At 43.8% G+C, this 24,050-nt stretch overlaps 1 protein-coding gene across 3 annotated transcripts in view; it reads right to left on the bottom strand.

Annotated features, from left to right (window-relative positions):
• Positions 1–24,050, bottom strand: part of AACS (acetoacetyl-CoA synthetase) — an 86,579-nt gene that overhangs the window by 6,955 nt on the left and 55,574 nt on the right. For all 3 annotated transcript variants that reach the window (XM_069960964.1, XM_069960962.1, XM_069960963.1), the window contains exons 13-17: positions 21,278–21,391; positions 14,028–14,153; positions 12,011–12,080; positions 9,687–9,745; positions 8,883–9,085 (exon numbers count right to left, since the gene is read on the bottom strand). In XM_069960964.1, coding sequence (XP_069817065.1) covers positions 8,883–9,085; positions 9,687–9,745; positions 12,011–12,080; positions 14,028–14,153; positions 21,278–21,391 — 572 coding nt within the window. The remainder of the gene's footprint in view (positions 1–8,882; positions 9,086–9,686; positions 9,746–12,010; positions 12,081–14,027; positions 14,154–21,277; positions 21,392–24,050) is intronic.

The raw sequence follows: 24,050 nt of genomic DNA, 5'->3' as shown, positions 1-24,050 counted from the left end.
AAAGGGACATATTTCGCTCTTAAAGGGACCCAGGTCGCTCTTAAATGGACCAATTTCACTCTTAAAGGGACCAATTTCGCTCTTAAAGGGACCCAGGTCGCTCTTAAAAGGACATATTTTGCTCTTAAAGGGACCCATTTCGCGCTTAAAGGGACCCATTTCGCGCTTAAAGGGACCCAGGTCGCTCTTAAAGGGACCCAGGTCGCATTTAAAGGGACCCAGGTCGCTCTTAACCCTTTAAGGACATGGCCCATTTTCGTTTTTACGTTTTCGGTTTTTCCTCCTTGTGTTTAAAAGGTCATAGCACTTGCATTTTTCCACCTAGAAACCCACATGACCCCTTATTTCTTGCGTCACTAATTGTACTTTGCAATTACAGGCTGAATTTTTGCATAAAGTACACTGCGAAACCAGAAAAAAATTCAAAGTGTGGTGAAATTGAAAAAAAAAACGCATTTCTTTTATTTGGGGGAAATGTGTTTTTACGCCATTCGCCCTGGGGTAAAACTGACTTGTTATGCATGTTCCTCAAGTCGTTACGATTAAAACGATATATAACATGTATAACTTATATTGTATCTGATGGCCTGTAAAAAATTCAAACCGTTGTTAACCAATATACATTCCTTAAAATCGCTCCATTCCCAGGCTTATAACGCTTTTATCCTTTGGTCTATGGGGCTGTGCGAGGTGTCATTTTTTGCGCCATGATGTGTTCTTTCTATCGGTACCTTGATTGCGCATATACGACTTTTTGATCGCTTTTTATTACATTTTTTCTGGATTTGATGCGACCAAAAATGCGCAATTTTGCACTTTGGGATTTTTTTGCGCTGACGCCGTTTACCGTACGAGATCAGGAATGTGATTAATTAATAGTTCGGGCGATTACGCACGCGGCGATACCAAACATGTTTATTTATTTATTTATTTGTTTACTTTTATTTAAAACCTGGGAAAAGGGGGGTGATTCAGACTTTTATTAGGGGAGGGGGATTTTTACTATTAACAACACGTTTTTTTTTTTTTTTACACATATACTAGAAGCCCCCCTGGGGGACTTCTAGTATATACACTTGGATCTCTCATGGAGATCTCTGCAGCATATATATGCTGCAGAGATCCATGAGATCGGCACTCGTTTGCTTTCGGCTGCTGCAGCCGGAAACAAACGAGTGCCGAGCCGAGGACGGCGCCATCTTGGACGCGTCCCCGGCCGGCATCAGACAGGGAGATCGCTCCTCCGGGACAAGGTCCCGGAGGAGCGATCTCCCCCACTAGACACCAGGGAAACGTTGCCTCCGGTAATCGGAGGCAGCTGTCAACTTTGACAGCTGCCTCCGATTAGCTAATTAGCGGGCACGGCGATCGGACCGTGCCCGCTAATAGCGGCGGTCCCGGGCTACACGCGGCACCCGGGATCGCGGCACTTCAAAGCGGGGCCGCCGCGCGGCCCCGCTTTGAAGTGCTAATGAGGACATAGGACGTACCGGTACGTCCTATGTCCTTAAGAGGTTAAAGGGACCCAGGTCGCTCTTAAAGGGACCCATTTTGCTTTTAAAGGGACATATTTTACTCTTAAAGGGACATATTTTGCTCTTAAAGGGACATATTTCGCTCTTAAAGGGACCCAGGTCGCTCTTAAAGGGACCCAGGTCGCTCTTAAAGGGACCCATTTCACTCTTAAAGGGACCCAGGTCGCTCTTAAAGGGACCCATTTCACGCTTAAAGGGACCCAGGTCGCTCTTAAAGGGACCCATTTTGCTTTTAAAGGGACATATTTTGCTCTTAAAGGGACATATTTTGCTCTTAAAGGGACATATTTCGCTCTTAAAGGGACCCAGGTCGCTCTTAAAGGGACCCAGGTCGCTCTTAAAGGGACCCATTTCACTCTTAAAGGGACCCAGGTCGCTCTTAAAAGGACCCATTTTGCTCTTAAAGGGACATATTTCGCTCTTAAAGGGACATATTTAGCTCTTAAAGGGACCCAGGTCGCTCTTAAAGGAACATATTTTGCTCTTAAAGGGACCCAGGTCGCTCTTAAAGGGACCAATTTCACTCTTAAAGGGACCAATTTCACGCTTAAAGGGACCAATTTCGCTCTTAAAGGGACCCAGGTCGCTCTTAAAGGGACCCATTTTGCTCTTAAAGGGACATATTTTGCTCTTAAAGGGACATATTTCGCTCTTAAAGGGACCTTGGTCGCTCTTGAAGGGACATATTTCGCTCTTAAAAGGACCCAGGTCGCTCTTAAAAGGGACCCGGGCCGCTCTTAAAGGGACCAATTTCACTCTTACAGGGACCAATTTCACGCTTAAAGGGACCAATTTCGCTCTTAAAGGGACCCAGGTCGCTCTTTAAAGGACCCATTTTGCTCTTAAAGGGACATATTTCGCTCTTAAAGGGACATATTTCACTCTTAAAGGGACCCAGGTCGCTCTTAAAAGGACCCATTTTGCTCTTAAAGGGACATATTTCGCTCTTAAAGGGACATATTTCGCTCTTAAAGGGACATATTTCGCTCTTAAAGGGACCCAGGTCGCTCTTAAAGGAACATATTTCGCTCTTAAAGGGACCCAGGTCGCTCTTAAAGGGACATATTTTGCTCTAGAAGGGACCCAGGTTGCTCTTAAAGGGACCAATTTCGCTCTTAAAGGGACCTTGGTCGCTCTTGAAGGGACATATTTCGCTCTTAAAAGGACCCAGGTCGCTCTTAAAAGGGACCCGGGCCGCTCTTAAAGGGACCTTGGTCGCTCTTGAAGGGACATATTTCGCTCTTAAAAGGACCCAGGTCGCTCTTAAAAGGGACCCGGGCCGCTCTTAAAGGGACCCAGGTCGCTCTAGCGACATGGGTCTCTTTAAGAGCGACATGGGTCCCATACCTTTTGGAGTGTCCCGTCCGTTTAAGAGCAACTTGGGTCCCGTCCCTTTAAGAGCGACTTGGATCCCTTTAAGAGCTACATGGGACCCTTTAAGAGCGACTTGGGTCCCGTCCCTCTAAGAGCGACTTGGGTCCCGCCACTTTAAGAGCGACTTGGGTACCTTTAAGAACGACTTGGGTCCCGTCCCTTTAAGAGCAACTTGGGTCCCTTTAAGAGCGACATGGCTCCCGTCCCTTTTAAGAGAGACTTGGGTCCCTTTAAGAGCGACTTGCGTTCCTTTAAGGGTGACCTGGGTCCCTTTAAGAGCGATCTGAGTACTTATAATGGTAAAGATCATTGCTCGGTTACCATGACAATCTTACTCATGTCGGGGAGACAAAATCGTTAAGGACCTTCCATATATTACATCTTCTATTGGCCAATAGTGGACATGTGACTGTGGATGTTGTGATACATTGCATGACAAGACCTTAGAGTTCCTATTGGCTGCTATATTTCAGCTATTTGCATATGTGCTGTGATTGGCTGTCAGCGGTTAGAGTGTGGCCATTATTTGCAATGGGCCATTATTTTCTATGGGAAATTTGGGGTCGTTTAACGTAAATTTCTTAAAAACGACAAATCCGATCGAAACGAAAAATAGATAGCACACCACACACCGCCGAGGGCTTCGAAACACAGTTTGAACAGAGTGTGTGCACAAAACGGTTCGGGCTGTATTACGCGCAGAAAAATGGCTGGAAGAAGAAACGGAAGAAGAAGAAGAAGAAGAAGAATACGGATTACAATATAGGGATTTTCAAGCACTATAATAATAAATGTTATACATACCTATCCACACTCCCCGGTGTTCTTCTAGCTTCTTGCTGCAGCCGCTGCTGGAACTTCTGAGCCGGTCTCTGAAGTCACAGCCCGTTCAGCCAATCGCAGGCCGCAGTGCTGTTCCATCTTGGCCAGTGATTAGCTGGGCGGTCTGTCCTTTCAGAGAGCAGCTCAGAAGTTCCAGCAGCGGCTGCAGAAAGAAGCTAGAAGAACACCAGGGAGTGCGAATAGGTATGTATAACGTTTATTTCTTTTACACATTCTTCAGCCGCCGGCCGCACATCGCTGTTACATGTTTCGATGTGCACCCAGCAGCCGATAATTTTTAGTCAGGATTTAACAACACGATCAGCCGATTTGGTTTTTATCAGCTGATTGTTGTCTTTATTACACAGAGCAATAATCTGGCGCATCGGCCTGATTCGGCAGATTGTCATTCCATGTAATAGGGCCCTTAGTGTGCAGCAGGAACTTGTACTTGCCATGTCGGTTCTTTGCTCGGAGAGCGGCGGGAGCAGAGGCGTGCAAGCCCTACCATAGAGAGGGCAGAAGAGTGGAGCACACACGTCTCCACTACTTGGACACTCTACCAGACAGTAAGGGCCCTATTCCACGGGACGATTATCGTTCGCATAATCGTTAACGATAAACCATCCAAACGACCGCTATTACGAAAGACCTGAAATCGTTCACCCATTTACATGGAAAGATAATCGTTACTTAAGATTGTTCTTGCGGTCGTGTTGTCGTCGCTATTGCGTTTGTCACTACTGCGAACGACCGAACGACGTCTTATCAACGATTTCTCGTTCTGTTGTTAGTCGTTAACTGCTGTTCAACCGAACGATTATCGTTTAGATTTGAACGATTTAACGATAATCTGAAGGATAATCGACCGGTGGAATAAGGCCCTAAGGCTGTGGAACTCCTGGAATTGAGATCAGTGTTATCCACTGCTACACTGCATCTTTATGACTCTAGCCCCTACCCATTGTGAGTACACCTTGGTTTTACCATCACCCATTGATGGATTGATGTGAAATATCGCCAATGAATGGATTGCGCTGTTTATATTTTGCAATAATAGATTTACTTTTATGCCTTTTTAAATATTCTCATGCTCATTACCTTATTGCCCCTGATGATGCCATTTTACTTTGACTGAAACGTGTTGGGAGAAGGTGACAAGGTTATTTATCAAGGCTTTGTGATTTCTAAGTTGTCACATAACACATATGTGGCATTTTTAGTTGGACTGACCGACAGGGGTCATTTGGCTATCCTTGTACTTGTTGGTGCTTTATGGTTTATTGTCGGTTGTCAGGATACATGGACCAACAGGGGTCCTAATTGATCCTTCTTTATTTTGTTTTTGTTTATAACGGACCAATGCGGTTCTGGGTGTATGACAGAGAGACCGACACTGGCCATTACACGGACCAGATGGGACGGCATACTGTCTACTGAATGTGTTTCACACAATATTGTATATTTGTATATATTGATGGAGACTTGTGTCTACTGCCAGTGACTACACAACTGCCAGTGGCAATACTTTGTTGTTTAATAAACTTCGATTCATCACGCTATACCCTAGTCCAGTATTTATTCAAATTATTGTTAATCAGCCCCACCATGCCCCATGTAAATGGGAAGTGCAACGGACAATGATGAAAGTGAAGTTCCATGTGAACAATCCAGTGATCGTTCATGAGGCCCGGACAGACAATACCGCCACTCCACAACAAAAGCAGAGTGACAGGCGCAGGTCTTCCACAGATGTACAGTATATGATATAAATCGTTTACTACGCACTTCAAAGCTGGACAGGCCTCTTCCTCAGGGGAATAACCATCTCTTTTCTCTTTCTATGGCGCGCTGTCTACATTCTCTTTACTAGGCCGTGTAGAGACTCTGTGAGCCCTGATCAGTGTTCGTACCTCATTGCCTTGTTTTCAAGGAACCAGCTGTATTTGTGTATTCAGATTACAGGGTAATTGATGCGGAAGAGATAACGGCCCTGCCATCCTATCTAGAGTACCCGGTTTAAGGTGCCCTTTCTCCGTTCCATCCTACTATTGTGCACACAGCTCAGGTTTCCTGGTATGAATATAGTCAGCGGTCTATCAAGTCCAACCTCAGAATGAGAGTTCCTAAATAAGTTCTAGTTCATCATTTATAAAGCCTTGTCTATCACCAGTCATAAATGGTTTAAAGGGGTTGTTCACCAAGTTTTCTTTTTTTCTTTTAAATTAACTGGTGTCAAAGTTTTTTTACTTGTAACTTAATTTACTCTTCCTGTACTTATCAGCTGCAGGAGAAGCCGAGAACAATGATCATAGCTTTCTTATAAGGAATTCCTTACAATAGTCTCCTATGAGGACTAAAATGTGAGTGTAAAAAAACAAAACAATACAGTTTTGTTGAACAAAAAAAAGGTGCTCCCCTAATAATAGTTGAAATCACCCCTTGTCCCTTTTTAAAAATAAAAAAAGTATAAAAGAAGTCAAATAAACATATCTCAGTGTGTGTAATAACCCAATTAAAGGGATTGTTCACCAAAATATTTTTTCTTTCAAATCAACTAGTCCCAGAGATTTGTAGTTTACTTCTATTAAAAAATCTCACGTCTCCCAGTACTTATCAGCTGCTGTATGTCTTGCAGGAAGTGTGGTATTCTCTCCAGTCTGACAGTGCTCTCTGCTGCCACCCCTGTCCATGTCAGGAACTGCAGCAAATCCCCCCAGAAAAGACTGTAGAGAATACGCAAACTCCCTGCAGGACATACAGCAACTGATAAGTACTGGAAGGCTTTTTTTAATAGAAGTAAATTACAAATCTTTTTCTGCCACCCAATGATTTGAAAGAAATTTGGGGGGGGTGACTTCAAAAACAAGACAGGAAGGTCAGCACGTCTAATAAAAACTTAATCTTTATTCCAAATTTATTAAACATTTTCCAGGCAGATACAAAAAGTCCGAAAAACACAAAAAACTAACGCGTTTCTGGCATAGATCTAAATTTTTTTTGGGGGGTGAACTACCCCTTTAACACTTTTAAGGACGTGGCCCATTTTCGTTTTTACGTTTTCGTTTTTTCCTCCTTGTGTTTAAAAGGTCATAGCACTTGCATTTTTCCACCTAGAAACCCACATGACCCCTTATTTTTTGCGTCACTAATTGTACTTTGCAATTACAGGCTGAATTTTTGCATAAAGTACACTGCGAAACCAGAAAAAAATTCAAAGTGTGGTGAAATTGAAAAAAAAAAAACGCATTTCTTTTATTTGGGGGAAATGTGTTTTTACGCCATTCACCCTGGGGTAAAACTGACTTGTTATGCATGTTCCTCAAGTCGTTACGATTAAAACGATATATAACATGTATAACTTATATTGTATCTGATGGCCTGTAAAAAATTCAAACCGTTGTTAACCAATATACGTTCCTTAAAATCGCTCCATTCCCAGGCTTATAGCGCTTTTATCCTTTGGTCTATGGGGCTGTGCGAGGTGTCATTTTTTGCGCCATGATGTGATCTTTCTATCGGTACCTTAATTGCCCATATACGTCTTTTTGATCGCTTTTTATTACATTTTTTCTAGATTTGATGCGACCAAAAATGCGCAATTTTGCACTTTGGGATTTTTTTGCGCTGACGCCGTTTACCGTACGAGATCAGGAATGTGATTAATTAATAGTTCGGGCGATTACGCACGCGGCGATACCAAACATGTTTATTTATTTATTTATTTGTTTACTTTTATTTAAAACCTGGGGAAAGGGGGGTGATTCGGACTTTTATTAGGGGAGGGGGATTTTTACTATTAACAACACGTTTTTTTTTTTTTTTACACATATACTAGAAGCCCCCCTGGGGGACTTCTAGTATATACACTTTGATCTCTCATAGAGATCTCTGCAGCATAGATATGCTGCAGAGATCCATGAGATCGGCACTCGTTTGCTTTCGGCTGCTGCAGCCGGAAACAAACGAGTGCCGAGCCGAGGACGGCGCCATCTTGGACGCGTCCCCGGCCGGCATCAGTAACGGAGATCGCTCCTCCGGGACAAGGTCCCGGAGGAGCGATCTCCCCCACTAGACACCAGGGAAACGTTGCCTCCGGTAATCGGAGGCAGCTGTCAACTTTGACAGCTGCCTCCGATTAGCTAATTAGCGGGCACGGCGATCGGACCGTGCCCGCTAATAGCGGCGGTCCCGGGCTACACGCGGCACCCGGGATCGCGGCACTTCAAAGCGGGGCCGCCGCGCGGCCCCGCTTTGAAGTGCTAATGAGGACATAGGACGTACCGGTACGTCCTATGTCCTTAAGAGGTTAAGAGCCATTTGGGTCCCTTTAAGTGCAATGGGGGCCCTTTAAGAGCGACCTGGGGCCCTTTTGGAGTGAAATTGGTCCCTTTAAGAGTGATCTGGGTACCTTTAAGAGCGAAAAGGGTTCCATTAAGAGAGACCTGGGTCCCTTTAAGAGCAACCTGGGTACCTTTAAGAGCGACCTGGGACCCTTTAAGAGTGACCTAGGTACCTTTAAGAGCGACCTGGGTCCCTTTAAGAGTGACCTGGGTCCCTTCAAGAGCGAAGTGACCCAGGTCGCTCCTAAAGGGACCCATGTCGCTCTTAAAGGGACGGGAGCCAAGTTGCTCTTAAAGGGATGGGACCCAAGTCGCTCTTAAAGGGACGGCACCCAGGATTAAAGTTAAATTGAAGACTGGTAAAGGGGCGCTCTTTTCAAGCACTATGTATTTCCCTGGAAATGCAAATCTAGTTTTACACTAAAAGTCGAGGGCTGCATGGACATCGCTAACTATATATATTATAATAGGCCCTGTGATCTAGCAGATCAGCGCTCGTTTACATTATTGATCGGGCCCCCATCGGCCCATGGAATAGAACCCTATGCCCTAGGGGCAATTGTTCTATTTCCTTTTCCTATAATCCGGCCATCATCTAGAACTGGTACCCAGTAATTGATCCAGCATCCCCAAAGACCCCGCTCATTTCCTAGTGTGTCCAGTGCTTCGATACACCATCAAAAAAGAAGCTGGCAGCTTTATACTGGAAACACGTCTAGCGTTAAACAACTGTAGTTTGCAAATTTTAGCGACAACCTCTAATCCCTTATGGGCTTCGTTACAACACAGCCGGCAGTGATCTACTTACCGGAATGTCTTTTGTTTCCAGAATCAGAGCTGGCACGTGTCTGGCAGACAGCGCTACACGGATGGCGTCCTTTATCCTTTTCACTAGATCATTGTTAAAGGTGCAGTTATTGTTCATTTTAAGGAAAAGAATGACCCTTTCCTCCCCGTCCTTATTATACTGGGGGATGCACAGGCTGTCCGAGACTTCCACGAAAGACTCAACTGCAACAAGACAAAGACAAAGTCAACGTCATTATAAATTCCCATGGTTTCGGCTCACGTCCCTCTTGTCTATACGAGATTTTGCCTATTGGGGTGCGCGCGCTAAAAGCAATCAAATCTTACATTATTGCAAATCATTCTTACGGTGTTAGTGAATTCTGCTTATACTATGAACTTTTTCTACGCTTGGCTTTGCCACTACTTAGAATGCGGTTGCGGCTCAATGAGGTTTTTCCAATAATGACTGCATGACCTGATCTATCCTCTAAGCCCCAGTAATAAGCAGCAGTTAATGTCTGATGGAGACGCGTAAAAGGGAATTGGAGGGGAGCGGTGGGAGTCTAATCTGTATCCATTCAGGAGACGTAATAATAGCTTTGTTAGTATAGCCAGTCAGCAGCCGAATGGAGAAAATGTGTTTAATTAGCAAGTCCCAGTAGTGAGTTTCTGCATTACAAATCTTGGCTCCACATTAGTCATTTCTTCCCATTAAAAACTCCTGACAGTTTCTTATTTTACAACCTCCTTCTTGCCATTATGTAGAAAATTAACCTATTCACTGGCTGGAGGGCCTGGTATTGTAGACGCTGGATAATTGTACCTATATTGTAGATCTCGGAGCTTCCAAATCGCACCCCATTTGGATTCAATGTTCCATCGCTAGAAAAGTAGAAAAGAAGGAGCCATTAAACCATTAATCCTCGATGGAGAGACGGACAATATTTTGCAGTGTTGTAGAGCTGGAATGGGATTCAGATGTTGCTCAGCCACAGGTGGCGTGAAGAACACTCTGGAGACTCAATGAATTTGGTAAAATTTTATTACAGCAAATTGCTTAACAGCCGGTTTTCTGTCTACAGTCTCTGGGAGGAAAAAAAGCTATACAGCTGGATGTGGCTGTTTGTTTCCCATCCCACCAATAGGGCTTCCCTACAGCCTGATTGTGGTATTAAAGGGGTATTCCCAACTACAAGTATAGAGTTGGGAGCCTCTGGTAAATAAAAGAATGAAGGGAAGAAGTGTGAAGACATCTGATCTACAGTGCTGAATACAGTATAGCATCACATCAAGCGCATCATCAGCTATGCTCAGCCAATCGCGGCTGAGCAGCTGATGATGCGCTGGAGGGGGACCGGCATGAAGGAGTGCTGGAGTGGTCCGGCCGGCCTCCTAAACATGACGTGTTCGAACCAAGATGGCAGTCAGGATAGACAGTGATTATGTGAGTATAATGCACCACACTTCCGGGGGAGGGGGGGGGGGAACACGGGGAAGGGGGCCATTCACTTAAAAAACACACATTACAAAGTTGTATAACCTTGTAATGTGTGTTATTTAGTGAATAAATGTGTAGCACCGCACTACCCCTTTAAAGTGTACCTGTCATGACAGCCGTTCCATGCAGTGGGCAGAAGTTCAGGTCCCCAGGATGTGAACGTTTGCCCGCAGCATGGAATTCACAGCTAGTGCGGCAGTGGCCTTCATGCCTGGGAAGACTTTAAATAACTGAGAAGTTCTCACTTTGTGCATAAACATACACAAAAAAAAAGTTTAGGTAAAATTAAAGAAGTTGTCCGATTAAAGTGGTTAGCTGGTTAAACCCCCCCCCCCCCTCTGCTGGAGACTAACAATTCCTTCCATACTTGTTATTATCTATTCAGTCTCCTTCCCCCAGTTGTGAGCTGCTGCTTTCTGCTGAAGACACAGAAAACTGCATGTGAGCTGTTCTCTCCAACTCCCCCCTTCCTTTCCCCTCTCTTTTGAGATGGCTCATGTAAAAAGCTCCCTGGCCGGCTGGGTTAACCACTGTGGGGTCACAAGTAACTTAAGCTTTGATTACCCTCCCAGCTTCACAGAGAGCAGAATTACCCAGTTAGGGAGCTGTTTACATGAGCTGTCTCAGAATGGAGAATGGGGGAGGGGGTTGAAAGCTGAAACTGAGGGAACAGCTCAAATACAGTTTTCTGTGTCATTAGCACAAAGCAGGAGACTAAGAACTAGGTGAAGGAGATTGAAAAAGATAGTGACGAATAGATTGAATAACAGTAAACAAGAGGTGGGATTATTCAACATACATATTGCCTAACCAGATAACACCTTTAAGGCTTATCGCAGCATTTATCGCAGCAGTTGAGCTGCCCACAAACTCAAAAACAGGCACCCATGTCCCCTGACTAAGGGCCCTATTCCACCGGATGATTATCGTTCAATCGTTCGAATCTAAACGATAATCGTTCGGCTGAAATGTAATTAACGATTAACGACCGAACGAGAGATCATTGATCGCTTCATAAGACCTGGACCTATTTTTATCGTTGCTCCTTTGCAAATCGTTCGCATTGAATAAGACGTCGTTCGCAGTAGATACGAACGCAATAGCGGGAAAAAAAACGATCGCAAATACGATCATAAGTAACGATTATCGTTCCATGGAAATGAGTGAACGTTTTCAGGTCTTTCGCAATCGCGGTTGTTTGAGATTGTTAATCGTTAACGATTATGCGAACGATAATCGTCCGGTGGAATAGGGCCCTAAGAGTGGTAGTCACACATACACACTGCCACTTGATTCATTCTCTTATTCATGCTATAGCCAGAGACTGGGCAGGTATTGCCTGCACATCGAAACAAAAGCAGAAAGCTCAGCAGGGACAACTGGGATGAATGTTATAGAAAAATGGGGCAGGTAGGCAAACTTTTTTCATTTTTATTCCAGCCAGAACTCATACTCCACAGTTTTGTGGCACTGGACAACCCCTTTAAGAAGAACCAGTCACCTCTCTGGAACCGGCCCCAGTACCTTATAACTACCATGTACGACTCTCAGTAGTGGAGCCAGTTCCTGCTCCACCAGGAGGTGACAGATTCCCTTTAAATACAAATCACATGTCAAACACTATGAAATAGTAAAAAACAAAAACGCACCTGCGTCCCAACATAACAATCCCTCCTGTGTTCGGGTTTATTTTGCAGTAATCTCCATGGGCCCAGATACCTAAAATGCAAAACAGAATTGTGAAGAACTGTTCAGTATATTTCTAAAATAGTCACGTCACATGCAGGTATAAATGATTAGCCAGAGAATCTATTCAGATTGCAAATATCCTAATATTACATTGTGGTCAACTGGACCTACTAAACACCCTGGTCACACAAGGCGATACAGCATGGTATATCACAGGCTGTTTTAGGATTTCCCCCCACTGGCTTCTCTGTGGAAATAAACATACTGGAAAAATATTTCTAAAACTACTTACTATTTGTACCCTGTATACCTCTATGTAACTGCAAAAATGTAAGTATCATATATTTAAAGGGGCTGTTGAATTTTTTTTTTCTTTCAAATCAACTGGTGCCAGAAAGTGCCACAGATTTGTAATTTACTTCCATTAAAAAAAAATTTCAGTCTTCCACTACTTATCAGCTGCTGTATGTCCTGCAGGATGTAGTGTATTCTTTCCAGTCTGACACAGTGCTCTCTGCTGCCACCTCTGTCCATGTCAGGAACTGCCCAGAGCAGTAGCAAATCCTCACAGAAAACCTCTCCTGCTCTCCAGATTTGAAAGAATACCACTTCCTGCAGGACATACAACAGTTGATAAGTACTGAAAGACTTGGGATTTTTTTAAATAGAAGTAAATTATAAATCTCTGGCAACAGTTGATTTGAAAGAAAAGAAAATGTTGGTGAACTATCCCTTTAAAGGGGACGTCCAGGCAATATTAAAAATACTCCAGGTAGTCCAGGTGATTTTAAAAAACTTTGTAATTGGGTTTAATAGGCAAATCTGCCATTATCTGCATTTAAAAAGACTTTCCCCAGGTCCCCCCCCCCCTCTCTCTCATTCACTGCTCATTATCAGGAAATCTCGACTCTTTTACATCAGTCGAGCCCTGTGTAACCTATGGAGAGGGGAGGGGGAGGAGGGAGATTAGTCACCAGCAGAGAACAAAGGATTACACAGTGGGAGCTGTGTGAAAGCCGCTATTCAGAGGTCAGAGAGGTCAGTGCTGACTTCATAGGAGATAGCCCGGTGATGTAGCTGTAAATTAACTCTTTGTTGCCTCATCTCCCTTCACCCCTCCCCTCTCCATAGAAAACCATGAAGACAGGGGGGGAGAGCTTCAAACTGCTTTTTCATTATAAAAATGCTTTTTTTGACTAATAAACCCAATTACAAAGTTTCTTAAAATCGCCTGGACTTTTGATTTCTGGAAAAAAAAATTAAACGACAGTGACACTAAGGATTCGGGTGGGGGTCTGGGAGCGGTAACACAGCGCTGTGGGGGCATAGGGACAGGTAAGTATACATTCTATATTATGGTCCAGCACTGTATTATTTTAGTTTGCCCGGACTTCTCCTTTAAGTATAATATAACTATTTTCTATTTCAGAAGCAGCTAGAATAAAAAGGACTCTGCGGTGGGGAGCTGGAGACACACAGGAAGACCCCCGGTCAGATGTTACACTGTACTACAGAGCCACTTGCTCCATCACAGCAGGGGTCCTCCTGCAGAAAGAAGAAATCTGACACATTTCGCATCCCGAATAGAAATGACCAAAATACTTTGGAGAGGATTTGAAATGCACCGGGTATAAAATCACGGACACAGATAGATTGTATTCACTTGTGAAATAAATGAGACCCCGTCAAGAGGGGGAAATGGACTGATCGAGTCTGATTTATGGGAAATATAAATACTTGGTAATGATAAAAACATTCACTATATCTTAATCCCTGCCCTCCCGTCTGGAGAATACGGTTATCCATCACTCTATTACGGTGGGTATAGCCCCTTTACGCATCATTAACGTTAGATTTTCCACCGACTCTCAGTCAGACACGGCCACTTGCTGCCTCTGTAGGGATTCTAATTACAGATGATAGCCGGCGTTTCCAGCATGTGTTTATCCATTCTCTTTTCATATCTTAATGTGATACCTGGGAATTTGGAGAAATAAGCTTTCTGGTATTTGCTGCCATCTTCATCATTCCAGAAGTGCGTGGGCTGAGACGGTAATGGTACCAGGCAAACCAGCTCCCCGCTTTCTCCCCACACCGACTTTCCTGAAGAAAACGGAGAGAACTGTAAGGGAAGATATAAACATCTATCTGCATGATTAGATGGGAATATTAGCAGAAGGTAAAACAGACTAAAGGCCCTATTCCACGGAACGATTATCGGCCATATTTGGCCGATAATCGCCCAGTGGAATAGAAGGCAACGATAGCCGTTCATGCCGGCTGATCGTTGCAGTAGTTTGTACAGTCGTTGTCGACTGATAGCAGTGATCTGCTGCCGCCGCTCCGTGGAGTAGGAGCGATATCAGCCGACCGCCACTATCCTTTATTGGCTGCCCGGACGATCTAGCGATCATCCGGGCAGCCCCCCCCCCCACAGCCCCTAACGCACTAACCAGCGAGCTGCTATCCGCCGCTATCAGTGCTCATTTGCTCCTCAATGTTGACCCGTGGAATAGGGCCTTAAGGCTGGGTTCACACTGCGCTTTTTTTCATCCGCTTTTCAATTATAAAAAAAAAGACTGATCAAAACGCATCTGTTTTTTTTTTAATGTACACAAAGTGGTCCACCATGTTTTTTTGTATGTTAAAAAAAAAAAGCATTTTGATCCATTTTTAGGCAGGGTTCACACGCATTATGACAGCGGCCGTTCTGTGAGTCACAGAATGGCCACTGTCTGTGAAGTTCATCCTGGCTGGTACTGCAGTACCCACCAGATGAAGTTCATTTCTTTTGAATTGGGATGTGGGCGCATTCAGGTGTGCCTACATTCCAATTAACCATAGCCGACAATGTAAACTACAGCCAGAGCCGCACTTTACATTGTCTGCTCTGTCAGTCTTGTGCGGCTGCTATTCATTGAAGTCAAGTTTTTGTGCGGTTTTTGTACAGTATATATACACTCCATCTGGGATTCCAAAAACTTCAACACAATCGGGCAATTCATTAAATAAACAGCCGTGGTTACATGCAGTAGCTGTAACGACGGTCGTTACTTATTGAATTTTCTCGTCGTGTGCACTTAGTCGTGTGCACTTTTTTAAAAAAAAACGGATCAAAACAGATGAATACACATGCATCAGTTTTTTGCAAAAATGGACAAAAAAAAAAGCAGTGTGAACCCAGCCTAAGAACCATACAGATTCTCCACTTGCACTAAACTCAAGATATACGTGGGCCAACAAACGGGACCGGTCTGGAAGTTTTAACTTTTTTTTTTCCCTGCCGCCTAGTAACTACTAAATTAGAACACAGACTGGTCTTATTTATTCCGATGTGTTTGTGTGCTATGTAAATGCGGTGGCATCTGCGGATCGCATTCACAGATTGAAGGTTCTGAAGAAGATGCTTTAGTGTGACCTACTTAATTAAGCGTATTCGCTGCAAACCTGGCATTAACACCTTCACAGGGGAGTGGAATGGATTGACACAACAAACGCAAAGCTATTACACTGTGCGTCGTTCGCAGAAGCAGATTATTAACCCCGTGGTGACCAAAATTCTTTGTCTTTGTTTTAATGAACTTTAGATTTTTTTATTTTTTTTTACCCAAGTATATAGTGTAGAGTATGTGAGCGAAATATGGTAAATCAGCTCACTCGGTCACTGTCACCTGCACTAGACAGGCTCCCAGCATCCAGAAGAGAAGTCCAACGCAACTTTATTTATCATACAGACAGATTAAGGTCAAATGAAGAGTACAAAAGCAAATCTAAAAAGGTGGCTATACTCCACCAATAACGGTCAGATGAATGATCTTTCGGCTGACAGTTATCTCTCTGGTCCACCCCCTATGGTTGAATGTTCCTGTTATCTCTATTGAGAGGGGAGGTGAAAGCCACAACCAGAAAGCTTTTGCGTTGGCTTGTCTCTCAGAGAACAAAAGGAGTCGGGCAGTGAAAATCCATCATGCCTGACTTGTCTCTCCACTGATATCATCTTTTGTTGAAGTTTCAGGAGAGTCCCATACACCGGCGCCGGGTTCGGACAACATCATTATAAAGTATATGGGGATCCTTAGGCCATCTGGCCACTTACTAATCACATTAAAAAGGGTTATCTGGTATGGTAAAATATATGTTAAATTATTCCTGCCCTCCTGAAGACAATTCATTCAAAAATGTCATTACCTTTTAAGTTTCCTTCCCCCAGTTCTGAACCGCTGCTTTCTGCTGAAGCCACAAAAACCTGTGTGTGAGCTTTTCTCTCTGTCTCCCCCTCCTCCTCCCTCCCCTCTGAGACAACTGACCCTCGAAGACAAGTCCCAGGAAGACTATCTGAAACTTTGTAGCTTCTTTGTAATACCAGGAGGGTTACTCTGAGGTGAAGTTGCTGATGAACTCACTTTGAGTTATCCTCCTGGCATTACAAAAGTTGCAATAAAATTGCAGATAGGGACTTGTTTAAGGGAGGAGGAAGGGAGGGAGGAGGGGGCTGAGAACAGAGATGGACTAAACAGCTCAGATATAGTTTTCTAGGTCTTTAACAGAAAGCAGCAGCTCAAAACTGAGGGAAGGAAACAGGAAATTATAATTGTTAGCCTCCGGGGGAGGCTAATAATCATAATTTTTCTGTCCACTCCAGCAACCAACAACAATGAATTTACACAGCGGAGTCACATTATTATGACCACCTCCTACTTTCAACATCAACGTAAATAAGTCATGTGTGGTGAGGGTATATAAGGCAGCTGTGAGATGCTCTGCAGTCAGCATGGCTCCATATATCTGCGACAACCTACCAGCACCTTACCCAGTGACTCCCAGCCCACCTAGCTGCTGTCCCTCGCTGCATGTAGTGGTTATTCTGGATATTAGTCGGGTCACATTTTTATGACCAGCTGTTTATAAAGGTCCTCACTATCAATGTATAAGGGCCTGAAGGGACTTTTTTTTTCCAGCAAGGAGGCACTTAAGAGGCACTATGGTGCACAATATATGTATAGAAGCAGGAATGGGGCATTATTACTGTAAGGGTAGTAGGGGGGTACTTTTATTAGGAGACTAAATGAGCAATATTAATAGAAGGCTTTTTTCTGTATGGGGACATTACTACTATGAAGCAGTGGTGTAGCTCCCATGGAGGTAGACCAGGCAACTGCTACGGGGCCGGCTGTCTCCATGGTACTAGCTTCTGCACTGACAGCAGCTATAGCAAGCAGCTCGCACCAGCACTCACAGTGACATTACTCATGCACCGGGGAGCTGGGAGAGTGAAGGGACGCTGTGAGACATGCACCAGGCTGGGTGAGTATGTAGGGGGAAAGAGGGTCATACAGGATTAATTGAGCCCATACAGTTCTGCTATGGGGCCCCAAGAATCCTAGCAACACCCCTGCTATGAGAAAGTTACTAAGAGTCCTAATAGACGGCCAGATCATAAACGAGTGCTCAATTACTATCAGGCAGCAAGGGCTGCATGGACATTGTTAGCGATGTCCGTGCAGCCCTTGCTTTTAGTGTAAAATAATAAAGTATAACTTACCTTACCACATTCCCCGGTGTCCTCGGAGGCCTGCAGCTCTGTCTTCTGTTCCGGTCTCTACATTGACAGGCCACCAGCCACCCACCAATCAATGGCCGAGACAGGCAGCTGCTAGTGATTGGTTGACCGGAACAAAAGACAGAGCTGCAGAGAACAGGAAAGGCCTCCGAGGACACCGGTGAATGTAGTAATAATACTTCATTTTAAACTACAATCCATCAGTCATCACTATTATACAATGCGTTGCACGCCCGATGATTGTAGGTCTGGACCTAAAGAAACAATCAGCCAATGATCGTTTCATCAGCTGATCGTTCTCTCTATTACACAGAGTGATAATCGTCAGGATTTGGACGATTATCGCTCCGTGTAATAAGGCCCAAAGGGACACTTGCTGCATAGGCAAAATAAGGGAGCACTTGTAGCATGAAGAGGGCACTGAGGTGGGGTGGGGGCAAAGGAGTAAGGACATTGTTGCAGTATAAGAACAGGAAGTGGGCACTAATACAGTCTTATTTCTGGGCAATCTTACTGCGTGGAGACACCAAGGGGAGACTATTACTGTGTGTGGCACCATTACCATCCAGGGCACTATTTTGGGGGATAACTATAGTTATGAGGGGGCTATGGGCAGCAGCAGGAACAGCTTTACACATACACATTTACTAATGCTAAGTAATAAGCTTAAGAGCCACCTGAAAAAAAAAAAAAAAACACTACCATGAAGTGTAGGCAGCACTTCAATAAAAATCAATGCAAAAACAAGCCTTGATGAAAGGGCCGTCATTACCATGGATGTACAGTTAAAAGTGGCTGCTCCTTTGGGGATGAGTCATTTGCATTTCTTCCAATTTCACCAATCACATTACAATTATTCATCCCCCATTAGAAAACTCATTTTAATCAACTAAAGGTTCTCTATAAAAGTGTATATATTAAGTAAACTGTGTCTGGAAGAAAAACCTTCAGCATATGGGCTAGCTTAGCAAGCCAAGGGTTACATTTTATTTTATTATTATTATTTTTTTTTTAAATGTCAGTACACGGTTACTATATAAGCACCAATGGATACTGACTTCTTCATACAAGTTGTTAATACTTATGGAACTAATAAACCCTCTGTGTAAGTATAAAACCTAATACCGCTAGCTCTTAATATTTAGCTTTACCTCAAAATGCCCCTGAGATGCACAAAGTCATTTACCACAGGGCTTTGCAAACTTTTTGTACCTTACCGTGCAATCTATGTTTATGCTGAGGCCATGCCAACGGACACATACTATGGTGCAGCGCCTAAAGCCCCATAGTATATATAATATCTCCTAGCAGCAAACCTGCATCACAGGTTTCTTTACCAGCTATAAAAAAGAACCACATTGCAGAAATAAATACTGCTCCACCTGTAGTAAACCAACATCAGTGTAGAAATACATACTGCTCCACCTGTAAAAATCCAACACCACAAGGCAGAAATACATACTCCCCCACCTGTAGTACACCAACACAGAGCAGCCATAAATACTGTACCACCTACAGCAAACCAACACCACAGGGCAGCAAAAAAAAATGCCTCAACCTGTAGCAAACCAACAGCACTTACCGCTGCCCAGAAGGACCAGGTAAAGGATCTGGGGATAAGGGTCATGTAACCACAACATCAGTGCAGGTCCTTTACCTATTGTAAGCCTACACTGATAATGCAAAGCTGCCACTATCAGTGTAGTCTCTGTTTTGGAGTCCCTAATGTGTGCCAACTGTGTTCTGTGTATCAGAAGGTTTTGGAAGTGCTTATTTACAATATTTTGCATTTAAAATATTTTAAAAAAACTACAATACATATATGAACAGGGCAACTTGAACAGTAATAAGTGTATCTGAAAGAATTTCATCTTCTGAAAGCAAAATATGAAAAATATATATGGATCTGAGACACTACTATGTGCACTGCTTGAAGCTCAGCAATGTGGTCAGACCCTCACCAATCCTCTAATTATCCCACATCTTCTGGGTAGGAGCCATCTTCCCAAAAGGAGAAGTCTGGCAATTTTTATTAAATTATTGTAAAAGTTATACAAATCACCAATATACACTTATTACGGGATATGCTTATAAAGTGCTTTTTCCCCTGCAATTACTACTGCATCAAGGCTTCACTTCCTGGATAACATGGTGATGTCACTTCCTGGATAACATGGTGATGTCACTTCCTGGATAACATGGTGATAACATTCCCTCCAGTGCCCTGTGTCCCTCAGGGTCTCCCAGCCATCATCCTCTCCAGCAGCCACAGACCGCACAGCTCTGGGAGTCCTGACATCACCATGTTATCAAAGGAAGTGACATCACCACGTTATCCAGGAAGTGACGTCACCATGTTATCCAAGTGAAGCCTTGATGCAGTAGTAAGTGCAGGGAAAAAAGCACTTTATAAGTATTTCCCATAAGAAGTGTATAATCGGGATTTGTATAATTTTTGAGGGGCAATAAAATACTTTAATAAAAAATTTTCACTGGACTTCTCCTTTAAAGGAGAAGTCCAGCCAAATTAATTATAAACTTTGGGCAGGGGGGGTGGGAAAATTGTAAAGAACCCATACTTACTGGTCCTCATGCCCTCACAGTGCAGCATCACAAGGCTTTCGGACCCTTCTGTGTGTTATCTTCTCTCCTTTTCTTGATACATCATGACCAAGTCACTGACTAGCTGGGCTGTGACATAGCAGGGGGGCTGATATGGAAAAAACTAGCAGGAGTCGAGGAGCGGAAGGCACTGGGAGAGCACCTGGACCGGTAAGTATAGATTCTTTTTTATGTAAACCCCACCTCCTGCCTGTATTCAATATTTTCTATTTCTCCCAAATTCCCCTTTAAAGAAAATTAAAGGGCTTTATAAGCAGTGGTATACTTTAGCATATAGACTGGACTGGACTGTTTGCAGGCTTACTACAGGGGAAAAATGAGTGAAATTATGATACGCATATAGAAGCTGTGTTTTTATCTATCTATCTATCTATCAATCCATTACAGTAGTTTCAGGGAGGAGGGACATTATGATGTCAGATTCCCTTAAAGGAGAACTCCCCTATGAAAGCAAAGAGAGGGATGCCCTTGTACATGACTTCACGCCTGGCGGATGACTCCTAGTCACATGACATGAGCATCTTATGGCAAGCTTCAGATACTTTATGAATGAAGTCAAGTGTCTCGTGCTCAAGGTTATTCTTCTAATTGCTCAAGAGAAAAATGTCCAGTGTAAAAGTTCACAATCAGTCCTTATGACAATAAATCAATGGTAAAGGTCGGTCACCGTGTTCTTAAGGTAGCAGAAGGTTGCTGCAGGAGGCTGGGATAAGGAGCTTACGCCAACAAAAAAAAAAAATCTGGCAAACCTGCCGGGCCTGCTTTCAGTCTACAGCCTAGGGAAAGATATAGAATTGGTAAGAAGTGACACTGACAATGAGGGGGATGTCTGACGCATCATATCTTCTGATGATGGTGAATCAGACGCCAAATTCTACTCATTTTATTTTGCAACATAAAGTGAGATTTGTAAGCCATCTCATCTATGTTACACAACAAAAAAAGATGTGGAGGACTGGGTAAGTTACTGCAGGTGCTTCCCATATATACCTGTATATTAGAACATGGATCATATAGAGAGCAGCAGTCAAGTGCAAATAGTCACCTTCTTCATTCCAAGCTTCTATCCCCATTGCAAGATTCCGGGCTTGGATTTCCCCTCTGTAGACAGGAATGGTGACATTTTGTCCCATAAAACAAGATATAATATCTGTGCCACCTAGAAAAGAATAGGGAGTCATATATACATAATAGAAAATACCTTGCTTCAACCATTACTTACCATAGTTACAGGCTAGGACAATTTATATCACACACATCAGATCTATAGGGACGCAACATGTATTGGGGAATGAATAAGTCCCTGATACTGCCATGTAGGCCTCCTTACCAAGGCCTACATGGCACAGGGCTCCAGATGGCGACCAAAATGGTCGCCAATGCGACTGATATCTTGCAAATGGCGCCCAGATTTATTAATCTGGGCGCCATTTGCAACTGGCCTCGGCGGCGGCTGTCTCTTTAAGGACTTCCGCACGCTGCACCGAAGCACGTGGCGCCTCTGCGTCCGTCCGTCCAATGAATGACGGACGTGCTGGATGACGTGTGCGGGGACACGCTTCTCCAGTGATGTCATCCCGCACGTCCTTCATTCATTGGACGGATGGCCGCAGAGGCGCCACACTCCTCCAGCGCCTCTCTCCTGCCTCTCCTCACCCGGCGGTTCTTCAAGTGCACCCCAGCGGCACCAAGATTGTGAATAGTGTGTGAGTACAACCGGAGGGACGGCAGGGGTGGCGGCCAGCCAGTAATGTGTGTGGGGGGACCACGGCCTGGGCGGCTGATTGGTAGTGTCTGTTGTGATGGCGGCCAGGTGCGGTAGTCAGTGCGGGGGGGGGGGGGTGTATGTATAGACTGCACAGTACCACTTCCCTCAGTGTCAGTATGTATAGACTGCACAGTACCACTTCCCTCAGTGTCAGTATGTATAGACTGCACAGTACCACCTCCCTCAGTGTCTGTATATATACTGCACAGTACCACTTCCCTCAGTGTCTGTATATACACTGCACAGTACCACTTCCCTCAGTGTCAGTATGTATAGACTGCACAGTACCACTTCCCTCAGTGTCTGTATGTATATACACTGACTCAGAACCTGACTTGTAGACCACCTCACACATTCTAGTGGACTGTATATTGTTGTCAAGTTGCAAGCTTTTAAGTTCAAGTTCAGAAGAGTAAGCCTCATTAAAAGGCTAGCCAAGTGAGGCTGAAGTACTGAGTCAGACTGTATATGGTTGTCAGACTGGATATGGTTGTCAAGTTGCAAGTTTCCATGTTGAACGTTTTCAAATTAAGAAAAGAAAGAATCTAAAGGAGGAGGATGCTGCCGTGGCCTCTGCACACAGTAAGTCCCATGTAACATAACATTAATTTTACATGTTTTAAAATGTTGGCGACCAAATATTCTATTTGGCGCCTAAATTTTTCAGGTTAGGAGCCAATGGCTCCTAGGTAAATTTTTTAGTCTGGAGCCCTGTGGCATCAGACATGACTATTCTGCCACCCCGATGTTTACGTATATTATTAACCCCTAATGACCCTGCAGCCCAAAATAGCCTAAATGGCAATTTAGCGTTTTCGTTTTTTCCTCCTCACCTTCTAAGAGCTCTAGCGCTTTTATTTCTCCATCTATAGGGCCATGTAAAGGGCTTGTTTATTTCAGGAGCAGGTATATTGTGTAATGGTGTCTTTCAATCCACCATAAAATGTATGACAGAACCCCAAAAATATTATTTATGGGGTGAAATTAGGGGGGGGAAGCAATTTTATACCTTTTGGAGAGTTCCCTTGTCTGCATAATGCATTTTATGGTAAAACAGACGTGATATGTTTATGTGGCTTGCACAACAGTAGCCATAGACTAGTCTCAGGCTTGAGTGGTCCCAATGTTAGATGAGCACAGCTAGGTACACCAAACTATATTTGCTGTGGAGCTGAACAGAACGTATTTCAAGCTGGGAAAACATTTACTTAATGGGATTAATGACAGGTAGTTCAGAAACATTTCATCCCCACTGATCACTACTTTATCTAATAGATGCCGAGGTCACAGAACATGCAGGAATAATTACATATGGGGGTACTGGCAGCCCTGGTTAAAAGATGTTCTTTATAAGCTATGGTACCTTATGCTCAGCAATAACCTTAAAGTGTCACTGTCGTGTTTTTTTTTTATTTGCAGAAATCAATAGTCCAGGCGATTTTAAGAAACTTTGTAATTGGATTTATTAAGCAAATATGCCATTATCTGCATTAAAAACAACTTTTTCCCAGGTCCACCCCTCCCTCCTCTCTCTCATTCACTGCTCATTATCAGAAAATCTCGACTCTTTTACACAGTCGGGCCCTGTCTAACCTATGGAGGGGGAGGGGGGGAGGAGGGAGATTAGTCGGCAACAGAGAACAAAGGATTACACAGTGGGAGCTGTGTGAAAGCTGGTATTCAGAGGTCAGAGAGGTCAGTGCTGACTTCAGAGGAGATAGCCCGGTGATGTAGCTGTACATTAACTCTTTATTGTCTTATTTTGGTGCCTCATCTCCCTCCACCCCTCCCCTCTCCATAGAAAACCATAAAGACAGGGGAGAGAGAGCTGCAAACTGCTTTTTCATGATAAAAATGGATTTTTCGGCTAATAAACCCAATTACAAAGTTATTTAAAATCACCTGTACTATTGATTTCTGCAAAAAAATAAAAAATAAAAATGAAACGACAGTGACACTTTAATTACATGGATACAAACTGATCAGCGATTACATTAAACCCAGCAGCCTAAATACTGCAGGTGTCTCTGGAGCCACTGAAACAGCTCTG

This window comes from Dendropsophus ebraccatus, chromosome 3, assembly GCF_027789765.1.
Source record: "Dendropsophus ebraccatus isolate aDenEbr1 chromosome 3, aDenEbr1.pat, whole genome shotgun sequence".
Taxonomy (NCBI): Eukaryota; Metazoa; Chordata; class Amphibia; order Anura; family Hylidae; genus Dendropsophus; species Dendropsophus ebraccatus.
This window is presented reverse-complemented; position numbering and strand designations above follow the sequence as displayed.